At 32.7% G+C, this 27,315-nt stretch overlaps 1 protein-coding gene across 4 annotated transcripts in view; it reads right to left on the bottom strand.

Moving 5' to 3' along the window:
- The window catches only part of LOC129798601 (cysteine and histidine-rich domain-containing protein morgana), a 58,000-nt gene that overhangs the window by 8,681 nt on the left and 22,004 nt on the right, over positions 1 to 27,315 (bottom strand). For 2 of the 4 annotated variants that reach the window (XM_055841822.1, XM_055841824.1), the window contains exon 3: positions 3,306 to 3,486. The exons of 1 other annotated variant lie outside the window; for it this stretch is intronic. In XM_055841822.1, the coding sequence (XP_055697797.1) occupies positions 3,306 to 3,486 (181 nt within the window). The remainder of the gene's footprint in view (positions 1 to 3,305; positions 3,487 to 27,315) is intronic. One more of the 4 variants, XM_055841823.1, reaches the window with a different exon arrangement.

The raw sequence follows: 27,315 nt of genomic DNA, 5'->3' as shown, positions 1-27,315 counted from the left end.
TTGTTTGTTCCAAAAAGTTTTCTTCACAGTTTCGTTACAAAATAAAGTTACAATTTTGTTAGAGTTTTCTTTTGGAACCGTTTTTATACAGTGGAATATCTACAAATTTGAGTTGATTTCGTTTTATACAAATTTGTCCTGAAAGTTGGAATAGAATTTATTGCACTCGGCTGTTTTGTTCTTGGATAACGTTTTCCAATACCGGTCATTTGGACCGGGTATGGTAGGTAGAGCATATGAAAAAAATTCTACAAAAAGACAAAAAAAATTAAAAGCAAACACTAAAATATATATCAGATGGACATAAGGTAAAGTACCCTCACTCGACCGGGTTCCTCCATTCGACCGGTGGTGGGTCAATTTTTGAATGTTTCATGGTCAATTTCGTCAATTTCTATGAATTTGTCACTGGTTCGTATTATTCATGGAATAATTGACCTATTTATGTTAGATCATACGCTAAATGTTATAGCAAATATAAATAAATTGAATAAATAAATCTACCAGTCGAAAGAGGACACTTTACCTTATTATGAAAAGTCATGCATTTATATAGTAGCATTTGAACGTTTAATAACGTTTAATAACGTTAAACGGTACAATGTCACCATCAAACTTCTTGAATTTCTTAAAATATCTGCTAATAGGAAATACTCCCTCCGTTCCGAAATAAGTCGTACGTTTGGCGAAAAATTAGGGATTAAGGAATGGTTTCAGAGAATGTTTTTGTTATTTGCAAATATCTTGTGTATGAACTATCCTCCATGTTCAGGGATAATATCGGGATCCTATTACGATGGTAAGTTGAGGAATTTATAAGGTGAAGTTGTCCATTTTTCGCGTTTTTTTCAAAGAGCTCCGGTAGGTAGTTAATTACTACATAATGGACTGTGATTAACATTACAGGCTAGAATTTGTTCTAAATTTTTAGTATGCACAAGTAGAACTCAACAGTTATTACCGATATGACATTTTTTATATCTCAAATTTTGCAAAATAAGCAATAAAAAGAACATCCTTTTTTATGTGTTGGCATATCTGGATGCAAAATGGTGAGAGATAGGGACTTGGGACCTTCGGCGGACCCCCCATAAGTTGACCCTGGGACCATTTATATGTTTCTCTAAAACATATCCAGAATTGAAGAAAAAATCGCACGACGTGTTTTCGAGCAATCCCAAAAAACATGATTTTGGAGGGGAAGGGAAGGAGTGGGGGCAAAATAAAGGACATATTACTGGTCCCAGGGTCAACTTGTGGGGGGGTCCCCCGAAGGTCCAAAGTCTGTATCTCTCACCATTCTACACCTATTTTAGATTGAAAATAAAACGCCAAAAATAAGATGTTTTTAAGACATTTGTTCCTCATCTTATCATGAAGACTGGACCCCAATTTTAGTTCAGGACATTAGCAATAGTTCCTTATAAGAGATAATTGTTGATACACAAAACATTTACCAACAAACTTTCCCTTAATCCCAATTTTTCCCAAACGTATGACTTATTTCGGAACAAGAATTTTTCCCAAACGTACGACTTATTTCGGAACGGAGGGAGTATTTAGTTTTTAAACTTCAAAAGAATTTACTTCAAAAATCGTAGCTACCGCAAAGTAAGTTTTGTCAAAAAATTGCTTCCAAAAATCAGGTCCCAATAGACGGCTGAATTTTTGAAATTTTTGAAATTTCAGAAAACCTAGTTTATATATTGTACTTTCATATGCTTAAGTGCTTGAATTAAAATTAATATTTCATTATGTTGAAGAAAATATTTTTAGAAAAATGTATTATGCTGTTTTTTAGTCTTCTAGACCCACGTAACCCCTTAAGGATCAAACCTACCTTTATTTTCGAATAATACCAAAAAGTCCTTTCCCTGTATATCGTATTTAAAAAAACGCTATTATAACAAATTAAAATCCTTTTGTTCTTGCCCCGGAGACTGGAAATACCATTAAAACGGCGAGAAACGTATTAGGCGTAGAGGAATCAAGTGAAGTGACAATAAATTGAATTGAAGTTCTTTGTCAATCTTTTCTTATTTTTTAAAGCTACAGTTCAGAAGATGAGATTAGTCTTAAAAAGAACTTCTGTTTTTCTTAGTAGGGGAAAGTGCCCATGCTTGATACCATTGGAAGCTTCGTAATGACTAAATTTTTCCTACGTTTCTCAATAAACCTGACTCCGCAATATATTTTAAAAACTGGCCACTTTCCCATAGTTTTTAAAATATGGTTGAGATGAGTCACATATATATTGTGAAACATAGAAAATTTAGTCATTACGAAGCTTCCAATGGTATCAAGCATGGGCACTTTCCCCTTATAATTCCTCATTCCTTACGAAATTTTATTTTAATGGGAATAGTAGGAAGTAGGATACCTTTGAAATAAGGTACTTCTGAAATTGGGCGTTTTTCTTCTATTTTTAAAAGGGATTTAGGGTTATCATAATTTAAATTCAGCTTCACAATTGATTTTCCGAGCTAAATTAAATAATGGTAAAGCCCAGTTTCGTTTAAAAATAGCAGAAGAAAGCCTAGTTTCCAAAGGTACCTCAATACATGGGTGCCCCACTTCCCCCTAAGTTCTGAACTTGAGAAAGAATTTAATCCGATATCCTCATGTTTTTTCTGCCAAAAATTCACAATGTATTACGAAATTGCAGTAAGGCATTTTTTTCGATAAATCAGATAAATCATTATATCAAGAGATTGTGGTAAAGACGGTAAAGAGATTCAATCTCAACTGGTAAATCCAATTATCAGAATTTGCGTGAGAATTGCAAAACTTTTTTGCCAATTTTTGCAGACTTTCGGGTCACAAGTTTTGACCGGCAATCTTTCGTCATTCAATGTCCCAATTTGTGGCCAAATGCCCAAAGTGTCGCGTGTTACTTTTGATGTTAACTTGAAGTATATACCGAAAGCACAATGACAGTGGGTTCTACCTCAATGACTGACTAAATGAGATGTCAATGCTTTTCCTCCATGCGACTTCATGACGATCATTAAATATTTCATAATGAATTTAATTATAATTTTCTCCCCTCGAATCACTGTTATTCGTGAGAAGGAAATGAGGTCATTTTCCATAAGACACTTTTATGCAATAGCCCAGTATTTTTTTTGTTTTTTGGAAAAATTTTCACTAATGGTAAATATTGATAAAAGATAGTAATGAATAAAGGAAAATATATATATATAAATGTATCTTCGCTCACCAAGGTCCAAACTACAAATGGGAGTTCAATGTGGGATGGTATCACTAAATGGTCAGGAATGATTGATGAGTAAAATGTTAATTACCAGTACCTCTATCCTGTCGTGGGTCCCTAACACTACTACCCGTCTGTCCGAATTGACTGAAGGCGGATGGTCCACCAAAGTCACCGGAAAGGGCATTGTAGCCAAAGTTGAAGCGATCGCCACCAAAATATTGGGCCATCACGAGACTGCTGGACACACAGATGGAGAAACAAACTAAGAACTGCAAGAGACATAATTTTCAAATGGCAAAAATAACAATTACCCATTCGTTATGCAAAAGAACTATGCTCGAGGTGGGGTGGAGAGGATAGAAGAGAGAATATAAAAAAAAAGCTTGAGGAAAATTACAAAACTATCGCTTTTCAAAATTACTGTGCAATTAATTTCTCAATGGAGGAAAGATGTTGGTGCAAAAAAGATCTCTTTCTGCATATACACCAGAGAGTGAATTGTGTCAAAAAGTTGTTCAGGAGCTTTTCTCTATAACTTTACAAGCACACTGCACTTTCATTTGAATACACTGGGACTGAGATAAGTGGGGTATCCTATTGAAAAAGCACCTTCTTGTATTTATGGTATGACTCAAAAAATAAATAAACTTCAATTTTGCTGTTATAAAATCATAAAACAAACTAAACATTACTTCATATAATTCTGCCTCAGTTCAGCAGCTCTTTTCACTTTGCCATGCAATTGCCGTGTGCCTAGTTAATTAGGCTTCTCTCTCACTCAAGATTTTCAATACTTCAAATTCACTTATTTACTCTATTAAAATGCACCATGTGAGCTTTTATATTGAAGAGATAGAAGAACCGTCACGTGTGGAATGTTTACTTTACATCCATCGATCTTATTTTATACAGAGATGAAGGAATTTATATGGAAAATAATATTAATCTAATGCCCAACGCACAATAAATATTATTTGTAAACATTTTTTCAAAATTTTCTGTAAGAATGAGCGAGATGACTAGATCTAGATTTCATTCATTCTCATTGAAATGTCAAAAACATGTTTACTAAACAAAAGTTATTGTGAGTTGGGCATAATGCCTAACAGAGCACACAATAACTTTTGTTCGTAAACATGTTTTCAAAATTGCCTATGAGAGCGAAAGAGATGACTAGATTTAAATATCATTCACTCACATTAAAATTGTGAAAAACGTGTTGAAAAATCAAAAGTTATTGTGCGTTGGGCATAATGCCTAGCAGAGCACACAATAACTTTTGTTCGAAAACATGTTTTCAAAATTTCCTATGAGAGTGAATGAAATCTAGATCCTGTCATCTCACTCTCTCTCTCATAGGAAATTTTGAAAACATGTTTACAAACAAAAGTTATTGCGCGTTGAGCATAATGAACAGCGCACAATAAATACTGTTTTGTAAATATATTTATGACATTTCAATGAGAGTGAGTGAGATCTAGATCTAGTCATATTGCTCACTCTTATGGGAAATTTTGAAAACATATTTACAAACAAAGTTATTGTGTATTGAGCATAATGACCCCAGAACACAATAATGATCAACGCACAATAACTTTTGTTTATAAATATGTTTTCAAAATTTCCTATGAGAGAAAACGAGATAACTAGATTTCTGTTTTATTCACTCTCATTGAAATGTCAAAAAAATGTTTACAAAACAAAATTTATTGTGCGTTGGTCATAACTCTTGTTTGTAAACATGTTTTCAAAATTTCCCATGAGAATAAACTAGATGACTAGATATAGATCTCACTCACTCTCATTGAAATGTCAAAAATATGTTTACTAAACAAAAGTTATTGTGCGTTGGGCATAAATCTAATGCCCAACGCACAATAAGTATTGCTTGTAAATATGTTTCCAAATTGTCTATGACTAGATTAAGATCTCAGTCACTCACATTAAAATTGTCAAAAACGTGTTTAGAACACAACAGTTACTATGCATATTGGTGTTCGCACAATAACTTTTGTTTTGTAAACATATTTTTAAAACTTTTTATGAGAGTAAGCAAGAATGACTACATCTAGATCTCACTAACTGAAATGTCAAAAACATGTTTACAAAACGAAGATTATTGTAAGTTGGAAATAACCCGAATTTCACTCTTTCTAAAACGTGTTTAAGAACTGCAAGGGGAGGTTTTGAAAATTCGGATAAGCAAAGTTTAACAGAACTTAAAATTTTCTAATGTTTTTGAATGAATTTTGCCCATAGTTCTTTTCAAGAAATGTGAGGTATACAACTAGCTAATAAATATATCGATAGCTCAGAGTAAAGCGGTCTTCAGACTAGAGGTTTAGCCCAGTTCCCAAAGGTCTGAAAATCCTGAATACCGAGCAATTTTATTGCTTTTTGAGAATCAATTGTAACAATGACTTTGTAACAAATAACATACAGTCTGTGAAAGGACGTTTCCATCGTTTAGTCCTGGAGACTGGAAGCAACGCTAAGACGGCGATGGACGCATGGGAAGGGGGTAAAAAGACAAAATGAGATGAAAATAAATTGAATTGAAAAAAATTGAATTGAATCTATAGGTCTCTTATCTGTAATAATCCAATCCTAAGTTAAATTTTTCCAAAAAATCGTGATTGATAAAAAATTAGAGCAGATAAGCCGTTTGGCTAAGTCTTACATCTGAAGCCCGTATTACAAATAAGTCGCAAAAGGCAAATTTTAGAGAAGATCAATTTGAAGCTGAGATTTTGCATACTGAGTATAGAAGTTTTAAGATTAAAAACCTTTATAACTTTGAGAATAATTATCCTTCAGGTATAATATTCACAGAGAAGGTGAGGTTATAAAGGAATATCGAAAAACCGAATAAAACGAATTTTGTAAAAAATCGAGTTGTTCGACTTATATTCTGAGTCGTCGATATGTTACCAAGGATCAGATTCAAAGCAAAGTGCTACGAAACTTCCGAAAATTACAGTTCATAATGTCAAATAAGTCTAACACTTATTTTCAGCTCAAAATGAGTCATAAGTCGATAGAATATGAGATGTAACGAATTTAAAAATTGAGGTTATGTTCACAGGACTTAACCTTATTATTTAAGGTTCTTTGCGAATATTGTAACTACTATTTTCCTTGTTCAAATTTTCTTTAATCGCTTTATATTATCCGTTTCTCTTCAATTAAATACAAAATAGATAATATGTGACATTTGAAACAAAACTTATTTAAAAAAAGTGTTCCAGCTTTGCGGAGTGCTCGAACTCACGAGAAAGAGCTATCCGTGTATTATCTTTTCGCTTACTTTTTGGGTACATACCGCTTTACTACCGATTAAAATGATTGATAAATTTAAAAAGTCATTTCAAAATAAGAAATTGATTAAGAAAAGTAGGTTTTAGAATATTTTAGTATAAGTAGGAAGTTTACGAACAAATAAAAAGTAAATCCGAGAAGAGTAAATCATTTACGAGTAAGGGAAAGCGCGCTACCTTGGGACGACTCAAGCTTCGGACAATTTAATTTTTTCTCTATGTTCCTTATGAATTTCACCCATAGCTCTTTTCTGAAAATATAAGGCATTAGAGTAGCTTATTAAAATATAATAATATAATGAGCCAAAATCATTTATAACACATTGAAAAAAATGATTTGTGCGAATCATAAATCGTCCGAAGGTAACACACTTTCCCCTACTCATGACCGATTGTGACCGATCCAGTCGGGTTAGAAATTTCAAGATCTTTCAAAAAAATCCAAATTTAAGAAAATCGGTTGAAAAATAGGCCCTTCAATGTGATTAAACTTTGATGTTCGAAAATTCGATATCGAAATGGTTTTCGAGCATAGATGGCCAAGGACGAAATATTCGCCCTGGCTACCTCTAAAACATGTTAGAAAATTAAAGAAAATCGTAGGAGTCGTTTTCGAAATAAACCAAAAAACATGGTTTTAGAGGGGGTAGGGGAAAAAGAAGAAAGACTATCCTAGATAATGTTAACCTATGGGGTGTCGTCAAATGCCGGAAGTCGATATCTCGTACCGTTTGGCCTCTAGCCATGTTACAAGTTGAAAAAGTGGATTGTATAACTGCTCTCTCTTAGAGTTCGAGCAGTAAAATAACATTTGAGGTTATGTGCAAAATATATAAAAACTAATTTCTATATACGGAGGTGTATTCCAATCGAGCTGAAAATCAGGAAGATTGAGAAAATAGAAACTAAAGCGGTCTTTAAACTAGAAGTTTAGCCTCTCTCCCTGAAGACTGTTTAGCACGGCAAAAATTAAACTATTTGAAATTATATTTAAAGTAACTTAGTAACAGAACCGAATGGCTGACCAATATCCTAATTTATTATTTTTTTAGGTTATTTAACTTGAGATCAAATAGTCAAATTTAAAATTATAACCAACAAAAAAAAGAAATTGGGGTTACGTTCGAAGACTTTTAAGGATTGTGGTGAAGTTTTAGCTTCCGTGATTATTCGTTTTTTTAACAACACTGAATTAGTAAAACCAAAGCATAGAAAATTTAAGGTTAATGAAGACCTTTAAAATTTAAGGTTATGTTGAGATTTCGAAGAATCGTAAAGCTTTTATCACTATTCCGATGTTTCCGATAAAATAAAGAATTTCTAATAAACTTTAACATTATGAATATGTAATTCTTGTACGCTCAAAATAAGCAATATTTAACCAAAATCGTCTCTTATAAACTAAAACCAAATCTTTGAGGTTATGATTAATTTTCGCGGAAGTTTATTCTATTTTTCTCAATAACTATATTAAAATGTCCCGCAAAAAAATTAACAATAAACAATAGGAAGATATATCTTATTAAACAACAATATAAAAAAAGAGCAAGTACCGCTCCATAAGTTCAATCTCCATGACTTCTTAAGAGTGCAATATCTCAAAAGCGCCATATGGATAAAATCCTTACTCAATCACCCGGCGTCTCCATCTTACAATTGCATTTCTGAGATATGTAATTGCTGATGAGCTTACGGTGCAATTGCAATGTTGACACGATGACATAAATTGAATATCGCCAGAGACATAGATATTTTCATTTGAAATATGAAAATATGTGGCAATTCATCAGACAATTGGGTCGTCTCTTGCACTATTGCGTATCAGTTTGTTATGGTAAAATAAATTTTCCTACTGACTTGTCAGCATAAACATGATGGTAAAAATGTAACGGATTTCCTCGCAAAGACAATGTTAACTGCTACTTCCTCCAAATCCCATTTACATACCATTATCTTAGGATGATTTGCCACCCAGAACAACATTTTTTTTTGCAAAAAACCTGTGCACAGATGCAAAAATATCTGACATACCATTCACACCTTTGTCTCACCGACAAAAAAATACCTAATATAAATATTTTACAAGACATTTTGTAAATAATTACGCGCTATTGCAACGTGATCAGACATATTTCTCTATTTCCTCACAACAATTTATGTGTTAATGACTTTGAAAATTGACGGTTAGAGTGAGAAATAAAAAAATAAACCACGTATAAATTGACTGCAATATTGAGAGTAGAAAAGTGGGCAAGATTATTATGTCTCTCTTAATCTTGTGCTACTAATTCACACTTTTTTTTTTCAACTCGCACATTTTTCCACTAAATTTCCTCACCGTGACATTCGAGGTAAAACAAGCTTCGATCAACGACACTTTACGCACTCAATCGAGGGTTCTCTCTTCCCATGAAATCTAATCAGTCGCGGTATTCATCTGAAATTTAATCATAAATTTTGCATTTCACGCTTGTTTATTGAAGAACAAATCCCACTAATTAGGATGTCCAAATTTATTTATTAATTTACAGGCTGCACACGGAGCTTTTGTAGTTTAAACCATCTTAAAAGACTAAACCTACCGACCGTTTTTGGTCATTTTTCGGTCAAATTACAAACCGCGGTAGGATAGGATACTCAACAAATTTGTCTTATAGAAAGGAACAAAAAATTAAAATTTAAACACTGAAAAATATTTTAAGAAATTCATGAATTTTGATTGTCACATTGTACCGCTTAAATATGTGTTAATTTAAAATCGGTCAATTTAACCGGGTCTTGGTAGGTTTATTTAGTGTTAACATGAACGGGTTGTAAATTTCACATATAAAATCCATGAGGCATTTTAATTTTCTCGATGTCAACGGAAAATCCAATACGACCTCTCGTATCGAATTAGATGCAAACTGTCCCATTTGTCCCAAAAAAATTCTAGGCGCACGAAAGGAAATTCCGGAGTAGCATTTGACATTCAATCTGACCTAATCTAATGGTTCTTAGTGGTAAAGCGACAGAAAACAAATTATTTTTGTGACCTGTTTCAACTTTCTCCAAAAAATTAAGATCTGAAAAAGCTAAAAAGAAAAGAGCAAGGATAAAAGCTTAGCTATTTTTTTCTAAATATTGCAAGAAAACAAGGTGATTCTAATTATGATATATACGTTAAGATATAAGCCCACAAGATTAGAATCAGATTTTGGGACAGTTCAATCTAAATCCAATGCAGCGATTTAAATGATCTCACTGAGATTTTGGGATTTTGGGACAATTTAACCTCAATCTAAGACAATCTAATCATAATGGAAAACTAATGAGGCCATATATACCGCCACAATAGAGATCGAGACAGAATTGTCAAAAAAAATCCTATTTGAACAGTTCAATCGCAATCTAATGCAGCAGTATAAATGGTCTCAGTGAGATCTTGGGACAATTTAACCTCAATCTAAGACAGTAATCTAAAAACGCTCTCATTAAACGAATCTCATAACAGAAACCCAATGAGGCCATTTATACCGCCACAATAGATTGATACTGAATTGTCCCAAAAATCCGATTTGAACAGTTTCATCTTGTTCAATCTCAATCATGCGGCAGTGTAAATATCCTCAATGCTTTCTTGTCATACTATTTGTTGAAAGTTTATTGAAAAGATATGCTGTCATTTCTACCTCCAAAGCCCTTAACTCTTATCATTCTGATCCCATGAAACAGTTGGCAATAACATTATGCAGTCATTTTTAATTAAAATTAAATCTATTGCAAATACGACCCGTCATTAGAATTTTCTACCGTTTTCCCGATAAAGTCGCTTATGATAAGTCGACGACAGCCGTATTCCAAGAGCATTTTAAGTGCAATATATAGCTGAATTGAAAAAAATGTGAAAATTTGTTAAATCGATAGCGAACAAAGGTTTAAGCAGTTTTACAAAACAAAAACCCAGATTCTATTTTTTCCTTTACTAAAAGAAAAAGAAATTACCGATTGATATTGTTTATAACATATAATAATTGAAATATAAAAAATATTTTTTTTCTTAAGACATACTGTGCTTCTAAATAATTTAATGACACATATTTTTCCTATTTTATGGCCTCTACACATTGGGAGCAATTCTTGTCAAAAATTGCTTTTTTGAAGGAAATTCCCTGCAGCGTTATAGAGGGAAACGTCAAATTTCTGTCAAAAACGCAATTTTTGACGAAAATTGTTCCCAATGTGTAGACGCCTTTAATGCCAAATTTAAATTATTAAAGTTAAAAACAGGTGTAAATAGCATCTGATGCCATTTGTAAGATCCATATCTAATATTGTTTTGCATTATTTTTTGACAGTTGACAGCACTATGTAGCCAGTTTCATTATTCATGTCAGAAATCGTCTAAAACAGATACAGTATAGTCTCTCAATTTGACATTTTTCATCTCGCAAATTCGAACGATATTTTCAAAACTAACGGAATTTATGTGAGATTAACCCATTCAGCCAATGTATTAGAAATACTTGAGGTAGTGTCCATATTCTGAAATTAGTTTCATACAGATTAATAGATGATTTTTTTGAAAAGAAAAAATGTATCTATTGTGGGGGCGCGGGGAGCCGCTCTCAAACACGCGTCTTAACCGTTACTGAATTTAAATTCTGTTCATTAATTCATCACAAGCTCTACTAATTTAGACAGGGACATGACATTTCCTATGTTCCCATATGTTTCTAGCGTGCCGAAAAAACTTTTGGGTTTATTATCTGTTTTCTGTCAGTGTAGAATAAATTAGCAAAAAATATAAATGCAAAATAAAAGCAAACTTAATATTGAATAAGCAACCGAAAACCCCAAATTGGCAACCTACGTAGTTTTGGAGATATCTCGTGAAATGTGTACGAAAACAGGGAAAAATTTGCACTAAAATTGGTCGCATTTTTCAGAGCTAATGTCACCCCCCTGGGTTTAGATAGAGTAACAATCCAAGTAAACACATTGGCAACCAGAATTCAAATCAGGAAAGATGATGAGGGCCAATTTTAACAAATTTGACGGGATTTTTGCATTACTTTCCGAGAAGCGAGAAAAGAACAATAAAATGTATTTCCATCTCAGTCAGGCTATTTTTCCCAAGTAATTAAAGGACTAAAGTAACGAAAAAAATTATTCACGACAACAATTCGAATACCAGTTGCCCAGGAATAAATTATCTAAAATCACTCAATTTGTGTATGATATATAATACCATGGTAAGAAATGGGTTAAATTGTACTTTGAATCAAATTCCCATAATTTCTCACAAATCTTCGTAGTGACGAACTTCTTTTTCATTTTATTCGCTCATAATGTAATGTAAATATTCAGGAAGTAGCACGGAAATATGATTTTCAATCCTACACAACATGAATTTTTTTACATAACCCCACAATTGGCATTTTGAATTCAACCGTCCGTCACGTTGTTTGAATTTGAGAGATTCAGATTTGAGAGACTATTGTACTAACAATCAACTAAGCATTTTGTTTAGGGGGAAGTGGGGCTATATTGAGCTGTGGGGCTAAATTGATATACAATTTTTTCGCATATTTCTAAAGGCAGCTGATCTTTATAATTGTTTTATTTGGATTCACAATTGTTTTGTCTATCTAAATTATATTACGTTAAGGCAAAGTTTCCTTTAGAAATATGAGAAAAAATCGAATATCAATGTAACCCCACAGCTCAATATAGCCCCACTTCCCCCTATACCAATTACGCAAATTGTGCAATCCAAAAAAATTCTAAACATGAACGTGTTTTGGCAACATACACTTGCTTCTTTTAACATGAAATAATAAAAAAAATACATGTAAAAAATCGAGTGTCTTTAAATTATTGAGCGCCACTGTACGCAATAACGTATGGAAATTTCTTATTGATCGATACATTAGGAAAGTTACAAAGTATTCACAAAAAAAATCGTTAATTTTGAACGTTCTGGTAGATGTTACCCCTTAAGATTTCTACTGATTTTGAAAAAAAAACAAAAATTATGTTTTCTTTTAAAAAACACAAACAAAATGGTTCAAGTTATAAATTCATTTGATATTCACTTGATAGTTTTTTCAAAGGTACGTAAAGAAGATCAAAAAACTTTTACTCCTCAGTAAAATTAATATTGTATTTGAAGAATTTGAAGTTAATATTTGAGTAAAACTAAATCCCTTTTCTCTTTTGAAATAAGTTTAAAAATTACAAAAATTAAAAAAAATGTTCAAAACATAGTTCTCCAATTTAACTTAGCGTTTTCATTGGTAAAATTACATCATTTTCCCCAAGATATCATAGTAGAGATAAAATGCTTGTTTTAATTGCACTTTTAGCACAACTATTTCTTCTTATCGTTAATCAACATGTACAGACAATATTTCACCTTCCTGAGATTTTGAATTAATTTTATTTAAAGCATCCGGTTTTAATGTATAATTTACTACGCAATTTTTGTATGATTCCAAGATGATAAATCTATTGAAATAATTCAGGAAAATATCCATTGAAATACGATATTCTGCGTGACCTAACTATGAGTAGTGCAGCATTTGGATCGGTCAAGTTAAAAAGTAGTTTAATAGTGAACATCTGGGTTCGTTGTTTGGCGTTGAAATCTTTCGTTTTTTTTTCGAATGTTTGCATCAATCTTTAGCATATCGCACTATTGATCACGATTTAGTTATTAATATCCCACTAACATGCTGACTAATGCAATTGACTGACGCATATGAACTTGAAGTAACAGTGCAATTATTTTAATTTCCTCGTAAAATAGCGGAATTGCAGTAAGTAATTGAGAATAAATTCTGAAATATACCATCCTTGACTTTCATATGTAAATCACTTAAATTAACAAATCGTACAACTTTTTGCAATAAAAGAACACCAAGAGGAGCTCCGTCAGAAGATAATGACGCGATCTGCATTGGTGTAATCGGAAGTAATTAAGTAACGAGTTTGGCTAACTTCAACCTCAATGGAGGATTTTTATGTAATCTCTGACTCTACAAGAGTCCATCTACTGAATTTATTCGTGCATAAGATCGCATTAGTTGTAATTTTTTTCTTTTCGCTCTCTTCAAGTATGTTGTGTTTGCGATTCTTTCTGATTACGCGGATTTTTTTTCTTGTTAAATTTAGAAAACAAAAAAAATCGTTGATCAAGTAACAATGCTAAAGCTGAAAGCTCTTATTAATGGGCCTCACACTCGTAAATTGCCATATCGATCAAATGTTTAATACTGCAATTCACGTAACACTTTGTGCACAATTTTTGAGGAGTATTATTGCCACTACACTCTTGGAGAATTTATTGTGGCCTTTTTGGATTTAAAATTGCTGGACTTAATGCTGGGGAGTTAGAGATTGATAATGAAGTTCACTCTCTGGACAGCATAAGTATTACAAAATTGCCATTTTATCCCATCTCTCTTTGGTTATAAACTTTCTCGGCAACATTATAGCTCACACCAAGCACTTGAAGATGGTCTTAAATAATTTAAATGTAAATTGCGCTAATAAACTGCAAGATACTAAAGCACCAGGGAGCATCTCATCACTCACAAATTGAACCACGCACCAACATTTATTCACCAAAAATTCCTCATAATTATCCGTGGACACTTCCTCATACTTCTCAAAGCTTCTTTTTTTTTTTAAATTCCCTCCACTCTCGAGCATTTTTAGGAAGTGAAAATACTTTTTGCACTTACAAATTTCATGATTGTAAATCGATTTATAATCCCTGTGATTATCACTGGTTTATAGGATGAATGGTAGAGAGGCAAATTGGCCTGTTTTGTGCGGTTGTGTATACCAACTAAAAGAGATCACAGATTTTTTTGTTTTGTCTTAACTCTTGATATGTCTCAAATAGACTTTGTACAACAACCAGAAGAATATTGTGACTAAAAAAGGGGGATCCTACTGATTCGAATAGTGGCAACTTAATGACTGCTTGTGGATTTGGCTAGTTGATTTTATACGCGATTCACTCTCTCTTTCATTTTGCGCGCGCAGCCTAAGCCAAAGCTCAATTGGAGGCAGCAACGGAACTCGTGCCTTGTTTCGCGGTTTAGCCATGAGACAATATATTGCCACCTTTTTTTTTATTATTATAAATCTACCTCCCAACATTCGCCCGTCTTACGCAGATCAACCATAAAGTTTATCCGGATCTCTGAGAGATTTAACCTGCAGAAGAGTGGAAAAACTATTTTAATTGTACCTGACCTTGCAGACATTTAATATCTCGTCACATTCCCGCTTCCCCAGGACAAAAAAAAGCCGCACTTGTTCCGTAAGTTGCAAGAAAGACAACGTCTTCCGGTGGAGAGAATCATTAGAACAGGAAATTATCATCCGAATACCCCCCACTATCAATCACATTGTTTGTTTATGATGAAAAAAAAAATACCGCATAAGAAAATTGCTAGTTCGAAAAGCAATCAGCAAGGTTACCATACATCCGAGATGAAGCTCTCTGGCATGCAGCAACTTCTGCATCACACGGAAATTAAGATGATAATTCACCCAATTCCCATCAAATTTACCTAGACCCCGTTAATATTGTGCAATGATACAAAGTGGACTTAATTGCTAAATTAATTAAAAATGCACAAACGCGTTTTCCTTCTGCCGTACAAATTTCCTCATTTTACATGGGAGAAGATTATTTATTAGGAAAAAAAAATAAACAGCCACCGTAAAACTATGCAATAATCTAAACATGAGTAGGACTTTTATTCTCCCACTTTATAATTCACTCAAGTCCACATGGAAGGTGTTAAAGTTTCTTGCCATTTTGGGGAAAATTGCACAAGCTTTTGAGAAATTTAGATAATTCTTAATGTTTGATTTATTTCCAGGGAAAAAATTATGTTAAAAAATTTAAATAGGAAATATACAAAGTTAGGGGCAAGTATAGGGGAGAATAGAGTAATTTTGAACAAAATCCAATTTTGAATTTTGAGATTTAGGAAAAGATTTTCAAGCTTTGCATACTCTCTAGCTTTGAACACTTCAAATTTTTCCCATATTCCTTTAACGAATATGACCTTTTTTCAGGATATGCTGGGACTTAAAAATATGGGAAAAATATGAAGTGTTCGAAGCCAGAGTTTGTGCGAAACCTGAAAGCCTTGCCCTAGGAATTGTTAAAGACGAGAGCACTTCGTGGTCTTTTTCTTTCACCTTTCTAAAACAGTGAGGAAATCTTAAAATTCTGAATTAGATTCTGTTCAAAATTACCCCATTGTACCCTATTAGAAATGTATGAGAACGTGAAAATCCTAGTAAATCAACCCAAGTGGCACCGCATGACAAGAAGCACATAATTATGTCATGAAGATGACATTTATAAAAGTCTTTAACCCTCTAACAGTCTTTTCTTTAATATGCAAAAAAAAGTTATTAAATAATTTTGTCTAGGGTAAATAATGGTCCAATAAACTCAAAAAAACCATCCGTTCTTCATTATCTCATTTTGTTTGGGCGCCAGGTGAGAAAAGGTAAAGACCGCCTAGAGACTGAAATATTTTTATTGAAGAAAAGTAAACAAATAGTAAAATAAATTAATTTTAAACGTTTTTTATGTATGAATGTTCTATGATTATCTGAAAAAAATGATAATTTTTATGAAAAAAACGTTTAAAATTTTTAGAATTAGACGTTAATGAAGCTCAAGGTATGGCAATAAGACTGATTTTTAACGAATAGGTAACAGGTCAGCTTTGGAAACGTCACCTTCTTGTATAATTTGAAGGTACTTTGAAATACAATGCTCATCTTCTAGTTTTATTTCACAATCTGTTCGAATTAGGAAATTCATCATCACTGTTGAATTTTGCTTCTTTATCAATTTCGCTTAATTCGCAGAAATCGACCATTTTACACATTCTCGACAGTCTTCGTGTAATCTGAATTGTTTTCCATGATTAATATATTGCAAAATAATAATATATTTTACTAGAACAACCAAAATAATTAAATGAAAAGTTCGTTAATTTTTGAAAATTTTACACCTAAACCGATAACACCGCCCTCAGGCGGTCTTCCTTTTTTTTCTTCTCAAACTCATACTTTTAGTTTTTTCACACATATCAATTGAAATATACAAACTAAAATAACTTATCTTTTAGGAAATAGAAGTCTTACTACTTTTAGATTACTTTAAAACGATTTTTTACACTTGAAAACGAAAAATGTTGCAAACGAAATTTTGTTGTTTTTTCTCTGACCTGTCGCACAAAACTGAAGATGGTAACCAAACCAAAGGTCAAAATGAGTTCAGCTTCAAAAAATGTTAGTAAGACTATAACTGAGGACACTGTAGATATTTTAACTTCGAATAAGTAATGTTAACACGTTAAATGCGATTTATAAAATTACCGTCTTGAGACGATCTTACCGGTCTTACCTGATAGAGGGTTAACGGTACGTCAATAGAATGACTGAAATTTTACTACTTTGACAGAAAGAAAATATACCTAGTTTAATGTGGGCATTAAATGGATCAAGTGGTAGAGTACTGGCTCTGTGATGCAAGTGTCTCGGGTTCTAATCCTTTTTTATGACCTCTACAGACTAGAGAAATTTATGTCCATATTGAAGCTTTTCCTACACTAGCGTAGGGAATTTGCTTCAATGTAGACACAAATTGCTCTAGTGTGTAGAGGCAATAAGTCACCAAGAATTTTTCTGGCGTTAAAAGTGTTTACTGCATCCAGTGAGGTTGATTGCACTTGATTCAGAGGGACATGGGGCAGACAACGTCATCCGTATAAGAAAAAAAACCACAAGTCAAAAATTTGGGAAACTTGACAGCACTGGCAAAAATAGAAGGATCAAATTGAATCGTATTTGATCCTTTTCAAATTGAAAAAGGTGGATCATATTTGATGCTTTGAAAGGATCACTAGTGCCTCTTGAAATTTTGTATGTATATTTATCACGACAACATAGTTTTATCACAAACTTATTACTTATATCATATTTCTCTCAACTAAGCGAACACCAAAGATGACTTTTTCATTATTTTTATTCGTTTATTCCGGAGATAAATAAGTGTCAAAACAGGGATACTTTCAAAGGATTCCCGGTAATCCTATTCATTTTTACCAGTGGACGATTTCTTGCCTTAATCTTACTTAAGTCATGTGACTTTCAAAGGACTCACATGTGACTGAGTCAATACGTCAGAATTACTAAAATTTCCGTCATGAAGTATATTTCAGCTACTTAAGAGTGTTCTACATAACCTGGCCACTCCTTGTGCTTGCGAATTACACGTTTAAAGCACAAATTTAATATATATAAATTTTTATGATTAAAATCCTGCAATGATAAGGGACTTAAGAATCTCTTCATGTATTTAAACACAAAATTATCGTTAAACTCCTTTTAAAATTATACCAAAATTCTTCTAAAATAGTTAATTATATAAGGTAATTATTTTTCTTTTCGCCAGATCTCTTTCACTCACGTTCTAATAAATATTTACAAAATAAAAGTTATTAGGTGAAACTCATAAATCTGAGGAATAGGTTTAGTAAATCCAGAAATAATAAACGCATTTGTCCAAGTATTTTAAGAATTATCGATCGATATATTGCAGCATTTTTTTCTACACGATAAAATCCACAAAATTGTTGCAATTTTGTGCGATTTTCCACAAGAAAGTGATAAATCCGTGATGGTCGAGTGGATTTTTCAGCCGATACGAATGAACACACACTTTTGGGGAAGGATATTAAAGTTTATTTACAGACTTACTTTTATTAGATGTTGTCTCTCCGAAGGTTCAGCTACAAGTGACCTTCTCATTCATTCACTAACAGTAACTCCATCTATGTACAATAATAATTAACTTAGTACATATTTTAGTACAATAGCAGTTACCGTCACTTGCTAATTTCAATACACGACAGAAAGTTTTTTCACTTTTAGGCTATAATTCTCACAAGCAATGCAGAAATTGAGTTTGAGCTTGAGGGTATGCCTGGTTTTGCCAGTGGGAGATTTCTAAAAAATCCATCCCGGTTCATCAGAGGGTGATCTTGGAGAGAACCTCTTATCCCCGGTAGCTAAATTGGCCTATCTAACCCCGAAAATTAAAGGAAAATTAAATAGTAATATATTGATAAAATAAGCAAAAGTCCTCAAGATTAATTATGGTGTTTTTCCTGAACCTAGGAACTCATCTTGCTATCTCTTCGGTAATGAATCAATTAAGGGTACTTGCTAAGAGTTGAAAAAATCTTCAATAGCCCGAAAATCGTAACAATATCATGAGTTAAATTGGTCATTTTCTTATTTTTTTACTCTTGTTTATTTAGATTTATTGATAATGGAGACTGGGGTACAATTAGCCAGGGATCGAATTAGCCAGTGGGGTTTTCTAGATTCTCTTAAAATATATTTAGCAAAATATTATTTAACCAAAGTAGAAACACATCCCCATATTCCCTGAAATATAGTTGTAAATCTAATCCTTTTATTCTAAAATATAGAGGGAAGTGGGGCACTTTTGAACGTGGGGCAGCTTTGAAATTGAGATTCTTCTCCTATTTTTAAATGGAACTGAGCAATATCATAATGTAATTTAGCTTCTCAATCTCTTTGTGCAACTAAATTACATTATAAGGCTCAATTTTATTTAAAAATAAGTCAAAAAATCCCAATTTCAAAGGTGCCCCACATTCAAAGGTTTCCCACTTCCCCCTAGAAGCATTTTTATAAAAACGATATAAAATTGTAATTTTGATGTTATAATTTTTGGCCTAGTATTTGGAGTCCTGGGTTGGTAGTCCATAGATATTATAGTTCAACATTGTTTCTGATTTCGGATTTGATATCCAGAAAAAATGAAAAATAACTCAAACTTATTGAATTACATTTTTAAAAAAATGACTTAATTTTTAGAAAAATTGTCAAAATTTAAACTGCACCAAAAATAAATAAACAGATATCAAAATAATAGTACAATTGATTATCGTGCTAAATAAGTATCACGCTTAGGAACATGTACTTATGCAAACCCACTTATAATTTTGCTGTAACATATGCTAAAGAAGCAAAATGAGCAAAAACACTTCAATTGAGACAACATTATAGGTATACTCGTAAACAACAATTTCTTAAAAATTCCAACAACAAAACACCAAAACAAAGAGATTTTGCATGAAATTTAAAACCTCTACCATTTGGCACTAGACACTTTTCGCGATAAATCTTCGTTGATTGTTGTACCCTCTAAATCTACAAGTGCTCACCGACTGAATTAAATTTCATTACAGTGGAAAATTGCGTCAAATTATGTGGCGAACTTGAGTTTTCTCACCCATAAAATCAATTCCAAATTGAATGATGCAATTTGGCATTAGATGCAGATCAGGGAAAAATTCTCAATATCAGTTGTGATGTGAGCTTCAGCATGATCGTCAAACCGACAAAAAAAACATCTTTGGATTTCCCATGAAGATCAATAAAGAGTCGAGGAAAGCACGCGTGAAATTGTCCGATCTAACTACATTGATAGAGAGTAATTCAGTTATACATTAAATTGCATGTTTTCGGTCAAGGGTGCAAATTATTGGCGTATGTGATTATTGCTTTTATTAATAACGGCTTCTTTTTTTTAATAATTTATTTTTATTTAAAAATGACTAAACTGTCTCTTTTACTACTTATTTGTCCGTGCAAAAATTATGGTGTATGTTTTCGCATTCAATGATAATGATGGTCATGGATATTTGACCACCTCATGTACTTCCTTTTACCATTTTCATTGCCACAACACCGATGATTGTGAGGAAAATAGGAAAATCTCGATGGAAAATTATTGGATAGAAAACCACTAAAATTACCTCCTACAAATCCCATCTCACCGCAATTGCAAAAAAAAGCTCTAAATTAAATATGGGCTTTAGAGTTGGTAATCTCATATGAGCCCCTGACCGAAATCAGTGGTTCGCCCCTCATTTGCACTAATTAACAGCAGAAAATCCATCATTTATTTTAAAGCCCAGACATATATGAGTCAATTGGCTGAACTTGCGCATATTGCTATGCACTTATCGGCCAAAAGAAAAAAATGCTATATACCATGTAATTCTGAACAACCATCATCGGACTCCACTTGCACGGAATACAAATAATTTATCTCAAAATTTCGTCACATTAAAACACATGAAACACTGTGCGTTAATCAAATTCAACTGTTTTTTTTTACCTTGCGCAACCTTTTCTCACTCCCCATTTCATTCTAGCTAATAATATAATTATATCCCACAATCCTATTTTATTTATTAATGATTCCAAAGCAAACAGCCAGAACATGTGACGAAATAATGATCATAGCCAATAACGTACAATGGCAATTGTATAAAAGTTCACTATATAGACCTTTATGTCCAGATATATGAACTTCAAGCCGGTCATCCGTAATCAATTTTTTGGAGGAGAATAACTGAAGCGGAATCTCCTTTTTTGCTTGGTCACTGTGGGTAGTTTTCCAGTGAAGGATTTTCTATATTTGGATGGCTTTTAATGTGTTTTTTGACTTTAGATTCAACGATATTGCAAGCGTTTTTGATTAATGATAAATGTATTGATGAAAGAAGATATCAACCAATATAAATCAGTGTATTCCACCGGTAGTGGAGCTATACTTCAATTTAATTGTTTTCAAAACAATTTCTCCTAATTCAATTTGACAGAAAATTAGAAAAAAAACGTACTCTTCTTCTTCGTCTTGTGAACATTACAAGAAATTCGAATTAGATTTAATAAATCTTAAGGTAAATCTAAATCAAATTATTTGTAAATTATTGCAACTGACTGGTGGAATTATTGAAGTCAAATAAAGAATTTCAAGACCTTTCAATTAAATCCAATCTTAACGAGATCGGTTGAAAAACAACCCTTTTAGAATTGTTTAAGTTCAACTTTAAAAAAATCAAAATGGCGTATTTTCGGGTCACAGGGAAAGACTTCGAAGCTTCGGATAATGGAAATTTCTTATCACTTTTTTCTATATTTCGTAATGAAGAAAAATAGATAAAAAGTCCCATACTTCACATTTTCTAAAATGAAAAGCCATGATTTGATCAATTTCCCTCCATTTTTTTTTTCAAGGAAAATTCTTCTAGGCTTTGCCAAGCTTTCAGTTTATAAAGTTCACCAAAATCTTACATTTGAATTAAATTTTTAAACACTTAAAAGATATTTTTCTTTATCGGAATTTCGAGCCAGAAAATCCAATAGGATGCTGATTTATCAAGTATGAAAAGTCTAAGAACATATTTGGCGTAAGAAAATTTTTTAAAACATTATTCTTAAGCTTAAAACGCAGTTTCTCCAATAAAAAGCTTCTCAGATCCATCAGAACGATTTTGTCTAATTCCATCAAAATCGTTCAATTTGGTGTAGAAATGGATTATAAAAACAGAAATTTCCAGAAAATATTTCTTAAGTGGATATTCGAAAAAACTTGTTCTTTGCTTTCAAACAATAATAATAATATATTTTATTCACAAAAATAGGATCATCCCTTTTACAATTGTGAAAGAAAAAAAAAGGAAATATAGAAAATAAAAATGTACAGAAAGAATTAAAAATGAAAAGAAAAAAACAATAGTTCAAACAATAGTTTCTTTTGGGGATAATCTACCAATTTAGCTAAAATCCTGGCTACTCCTTGTCCGAAGCTTCAAAACAGGGTTGAAAGAGACAAAGAAAACACATTAAAAAATGTTTACTTATGGAGGGGTCACCGAAGACTGAAAATTAATATCTTCATCCGCTTAAACTCCAGGGCATTAACAAACTGAATACTGCTCTCTCTTCTGGAGATCACGGAGATCATTTTGATAGCTCAGAATAAGACTCTAACGACTCGCAAATTATTGATTTAACCACAAAGAATAGGGTCATCTCTCTTACAATTGTGATAAATAAAAAAAAGTGAAAGAAGAAAAATAACAAAAAGTGAGAAATACTAGAGGCAAAAGAAAAATGTTAAATAATACACAAAATAATAATTGAAGACCGTCTAGGATCCAGCCTGTTGAAAAAACTCGGGAATTGCTCTTTACAAAGAGCGATCAATAGAAGTAATCACCTTGAACCTTAAGAACAATGATTCCTCGAACCCTGACCGAACCCCCTCCAGAAAGAGTCGACAGATACCAAGCACATCCAGAGATCAACAGACGTAGCACATAGAATTCTCATTTTTATAAGGGATATCAGATCACAGTCAATGAAAACGCTTCTATTAGGAGTTATGTAGTTCCATCGACTAAGACCGCAGATATACCTGATACAATTCAGTGAAATAAACTGTAAGGCGACAAATTGTGTCACTATCCTCTACAAAAAAGAACCCTGCTCTTTTCTAGCTGACATTTTACAAGCTGAGTATAGAATTTTTGAGATGTAAAGAGCTTATGACTTTGACAATAAACAACTTTCAGTTGTAATATTCACAGTAAAGTAGATGGTGTTAATGAGCACCGAAAGAGCAAAAAAATGAATTTTGTAAAAATTCGAGTTGTTCGAGTGTTATTCTGAGCCGTCGATTTGAAAACCTTGAAGTCTATGACTTAAGGCCTCTACACATTGGGAGCAATTTTCGTCAAAAATTGCATTTTTGACAGAATTTTGACGTTTCTACCTACATAACTGCAGGTAATTTTCTTCAAAAACAAAACAATTTTTAACGAAAATTGCTTCCAAGTGTAGAGGCTGTTATATAGATAGACTTTACTTCTGGAAACCGAACGTACAGGTAAATTAGTTCACATCGTCTGTCATTCTTAGGAAAACTTCAGATTTACAAAATAAAGCCCCCTATTAAAAAAAAATCAAAGACTTTTCAAGAGTAGCGAAATTTTGCTATAGTAAGCAAATTAAATTATGAAAACGTTATTCACACGTCACTGAAATGACTTGGCGTAAAGTTAAGCTACCCTCTTACCCTAATATAACGTTATTTTTACCTGAAATAATTACGTCAGAGTTGACGAAAGAAAAATGTCAGTATTTTAAAAACTAAAAGTATTTTAAGTCAGTAAAAGGTAATATTTTACATTTGCGATTACCATTCCATTTATGTCTCAGTAGTATGTGCCACGGTTTTACATATGTTCAGATATATTTGCATATGTTTCACATTTTTATAAACGCATGGTAGCTATTGTTGTCAAAATTCTTCCATCGGAATAATCTTTAATAAACTCAAATTCTTCTAGTGCGATAATTTCGATGTCTAAACTATATGAGTGATTAAAGATCTGAAAAAAGGGAGTCAGCCATGATTATCTATTTTTATCTAACCTTAACCTTACATACCTGAGCAGTCAACTTGCCCTCTTTAAATCTCAGTAAATTCTTGCTTGCCTTTCAATATAAATTTCCCTTTAAATAGAACAATCTTTAAGTTTTCATAATCCCTATTTTCCTTCTTTCCTACTTACAGGTTTTCAATAGATTTTCACAGATTCTAAATCTCGTGTTCGTCCTCGGAATCTCTTTCACAAAATGACATTTTATTTGTTCTATGGCAACACTAAACTAGAAAAATGGCTGACCCCTCAGATTTGGTACACATTTCAAATTCGAATCTGCAACAGTAGCGTAGAAAAGTTTATGATTACTTGTAAATATTGAGAGGATTTCAATATTCCCATTTCAGAATATAATAAGTTTTTTTTTAGGTAAGTGAGCTTTAAAGGAAGTATCAATTAAAATTCTAACGGGAAATACCATTACCATATTTTTAATTATAAAAAACAATGAAATCTCGTGATAGATATTAAGAAAACTACTCATTATTGAAGTATCCATAATGTGATATTTTTATTGCCTAATATATTCTGTTTTTCTGTTGTAGGGTCGAAGGAACACCTCTTCAACAGGGAACCACTATTGATACTTTTGTCAAAATCTTGAAATTGATGTAAAGTATCAAATAAAATATAAATAATATGACGTTTTTTCCTTAGTCTACATTTTCTTATAAGGATAAGTGTTTAAATTTCGTATTCCTAATGGTACACAGAAGGGTGTTAACAAGTCCTGACTCGACTTCTTAAAGTATCAATAGATGTTCCTTTCACCCTAATTATATTACTCACATCATCAGTTTATAAAGAAATACAAGAAAAATGGAATAAAGTGAATATTACTATAAGGTAATTGTTATGGTAATAATTACCTCATTATAACGTTGCGATGCCCAAATGTTTACAATGGCTATTTGATAAAAATTATATTGGCTGACTTATTATTTTTACTATAATTTTTATTATAATTTTATAATTTTAGTAATGGAATGCCTTACACTTCCTTTTAAAAATATATCTTCATTTTGGCTTCCTCTGAAATATCCTATTTTTCATTATGACAGTCCGGTGTCCAAAAAAAACCGGCTCGTGTTATATTTCGCAAAATGAATTATAAAATACAAATTAAATGATTTATTTTTATCAGCTCTGGCGCCTCATTCAAAGTGATTTCCATTTCATTATTATGATTTAAATGTTAAAATTAACACAACTTCGAAATTAATTGGTGATTTGTGACAAAACACACAAAACAGTGGCCAAGAAAACATTTTGGATCACTTTTTTGTTGATGTTTGATACAGGTGGAAATATTTCTGTTATTTCGAAGGCAGTCATTAAGAGCAATAAAAACGCAGTGTTATTATTTCACTTTCATGCGTCTGTCGTTTATGTTTTGTGTCTCTTTCTCAGTATAAAGTATTACTTAACCTGGCCCATAGTTCATGGTGACTTTATTGTAAAACATAATGTAATGATAGTCAAATTTTTTTTCTGCCGGATGTCACATAATCAGGAAGATTTCTCATTTCAAATAATAATAATAATAAAAAAAAAATCTTCCCTCAGTTATTGCAACACAATTGTACGTCAATAATTCAATTAACGAGCCTTTGTTGCCCGTAAGATTTACAATGCATAGAATTTATTCCAGTTAAATGGCTAATTGTTATATGTCAAGCTAATTTGCATATCTGATATTTTTATTAGAATGTCATTCATGGCTAATGATCAGCTTGGGGAAGGTGTGCATCACTTGAGATCAACCAATTGCATTATTTTAATCATGGGGGCACAAAAGCAAAAGTTGCGGCACTTTCAAGATCACGATCACATGAGACGCTGCGGCTTCATTCAGGTGGGAGATCTCGACCATTAAGACGGATGAATGCGGAAATGAAGCACTTAAATACTTGGTATCTTATTTTATTTGCAGACACTTGCTGCTATTTCGTCACTGATCATTGTAATTATGCCTCTCTTCCGAAGTGATCGTGGCTTTTTTTATGCAATCAATTGGGAAAAATTGCGAGGTGTAACGGAAGTTGAGGTGAGATCCAAGTCCAGATTTAAATATATAATATCTGACTGAGTACGATCACAAGGTTACTGACGATCGCAAAACTTGCAAAGATCATTAATTTTGTGCTGCAATTCGTGGTTAAGAAATTGATACAAAATGATCATCAATATAAAGGGACAGATAATCCTAACCGGCTTATGTAGGTGAGATTCTTAACGTGAGCTAACTCGGAGTGCATACAAATTCGATTTAGAGCTGAAGTTGGGAGACGCCATTCAGTTATCTTGAATAAAATTCGTGAAATTATACAAATTTTGTATTTAAACCAAAATATCAAGGATTTGGATGAACTGACAGAAAAGTGTTATATGGGTGAAATGTAGACCAGAATGTTCTCTATAATTTTCTCATAGAACATGATCTCATCGATTACTCAGAAGCCAAGATAAGCGAGGTTTTTTGTTTCTTAACTCGTTTTTTTCATCCAGAGTTCCCCAAGTAGTCATTTGTTGAACTTCAACTATATCAAAGAATTGTTGTATTTTGCGGGACTTTCCATTTAAACCCCTATTTTAAGTGTCTTGGTGGAGTAGAGGCAGTCAAATTGGCATCTGAGTGATTTCAAAGCGTTATTATGGGAAAAATCAATTTTTTCACACTTAAACGGCAAAATCGGAGTGATAGCGTAGTCTGAGTGGAAAATGATGTATGGACGAAATGTAGAGACAAATGTGCTCTACAATTATGTCGAAGTAATCATCAAAATCGGTTCAGCGACAGTCGAGATAATTGAGGTTATGTGATATTGAAATTGGTTTTTCGACTGTGGCGCCCCTGGTGTTGGTCCCACGAAGTTCAAATATTCTAGAAAGTTGTAGCATTTGGTGAGATCTTTCGTTTAAGCCCTCATTTATCAAAATCGGTCACATAGAACCGGAGATATGATTTTTTGAATTTCGTGAACTTTGACCCCTCATATCTCCGGTTCTATTGAAACCACAGCGCACTTACGCACCATTTTGGAAACGTCTTAGACTGGATTACAACATACTAAAATTTCATTAACTTGCACAATGCCGTTTTTGAGAAAAGTGACTTTGAATTTCGATGAATTTTGACGCTATCACAGCGCCACCTGTGGTGACTTTTTGAACTTCCATCTGAAAGTGCTCATCGATACGAAAGCAAAAAGGTAAAATTTAGGTCGCTATGTTAATTAGAACCGGAGATAGAGGCTGGTCAATATTCGAACTTTGACCCCTTATAGCTGGGGTCAGGGGTTATGGATCGACTTAAGGTTTTTTTTGTTTGATAGGTATAATCAGCGGCTACAACATACTAAAATTTCAGCCCGATTGCATAAGGAATTTTTGAGTTATTTAACTTTTAAGATTTAAA

The sequence above is a fragment of the Phlebotomus papatasi genome, chromosome 1 (genome assembly GCF_024763615.1).
Source record: "Phlebotomus papatasi isolate M1 chromosome 1, Ppap_2.1, whole genome shotgun sequence".
NCBI classification, from domain to species: Eukaryota; Metazoa; Arthropoda; class Insecta; order Diptera; family Psychodidae; genus Phlebotomus; species Phlebotomus papatasi.
The sequence above is the reverse complement of the archived record's forward strand: the minus strand, read 5'-3'. Positions and strand labels throughout refer to the sequence as shown.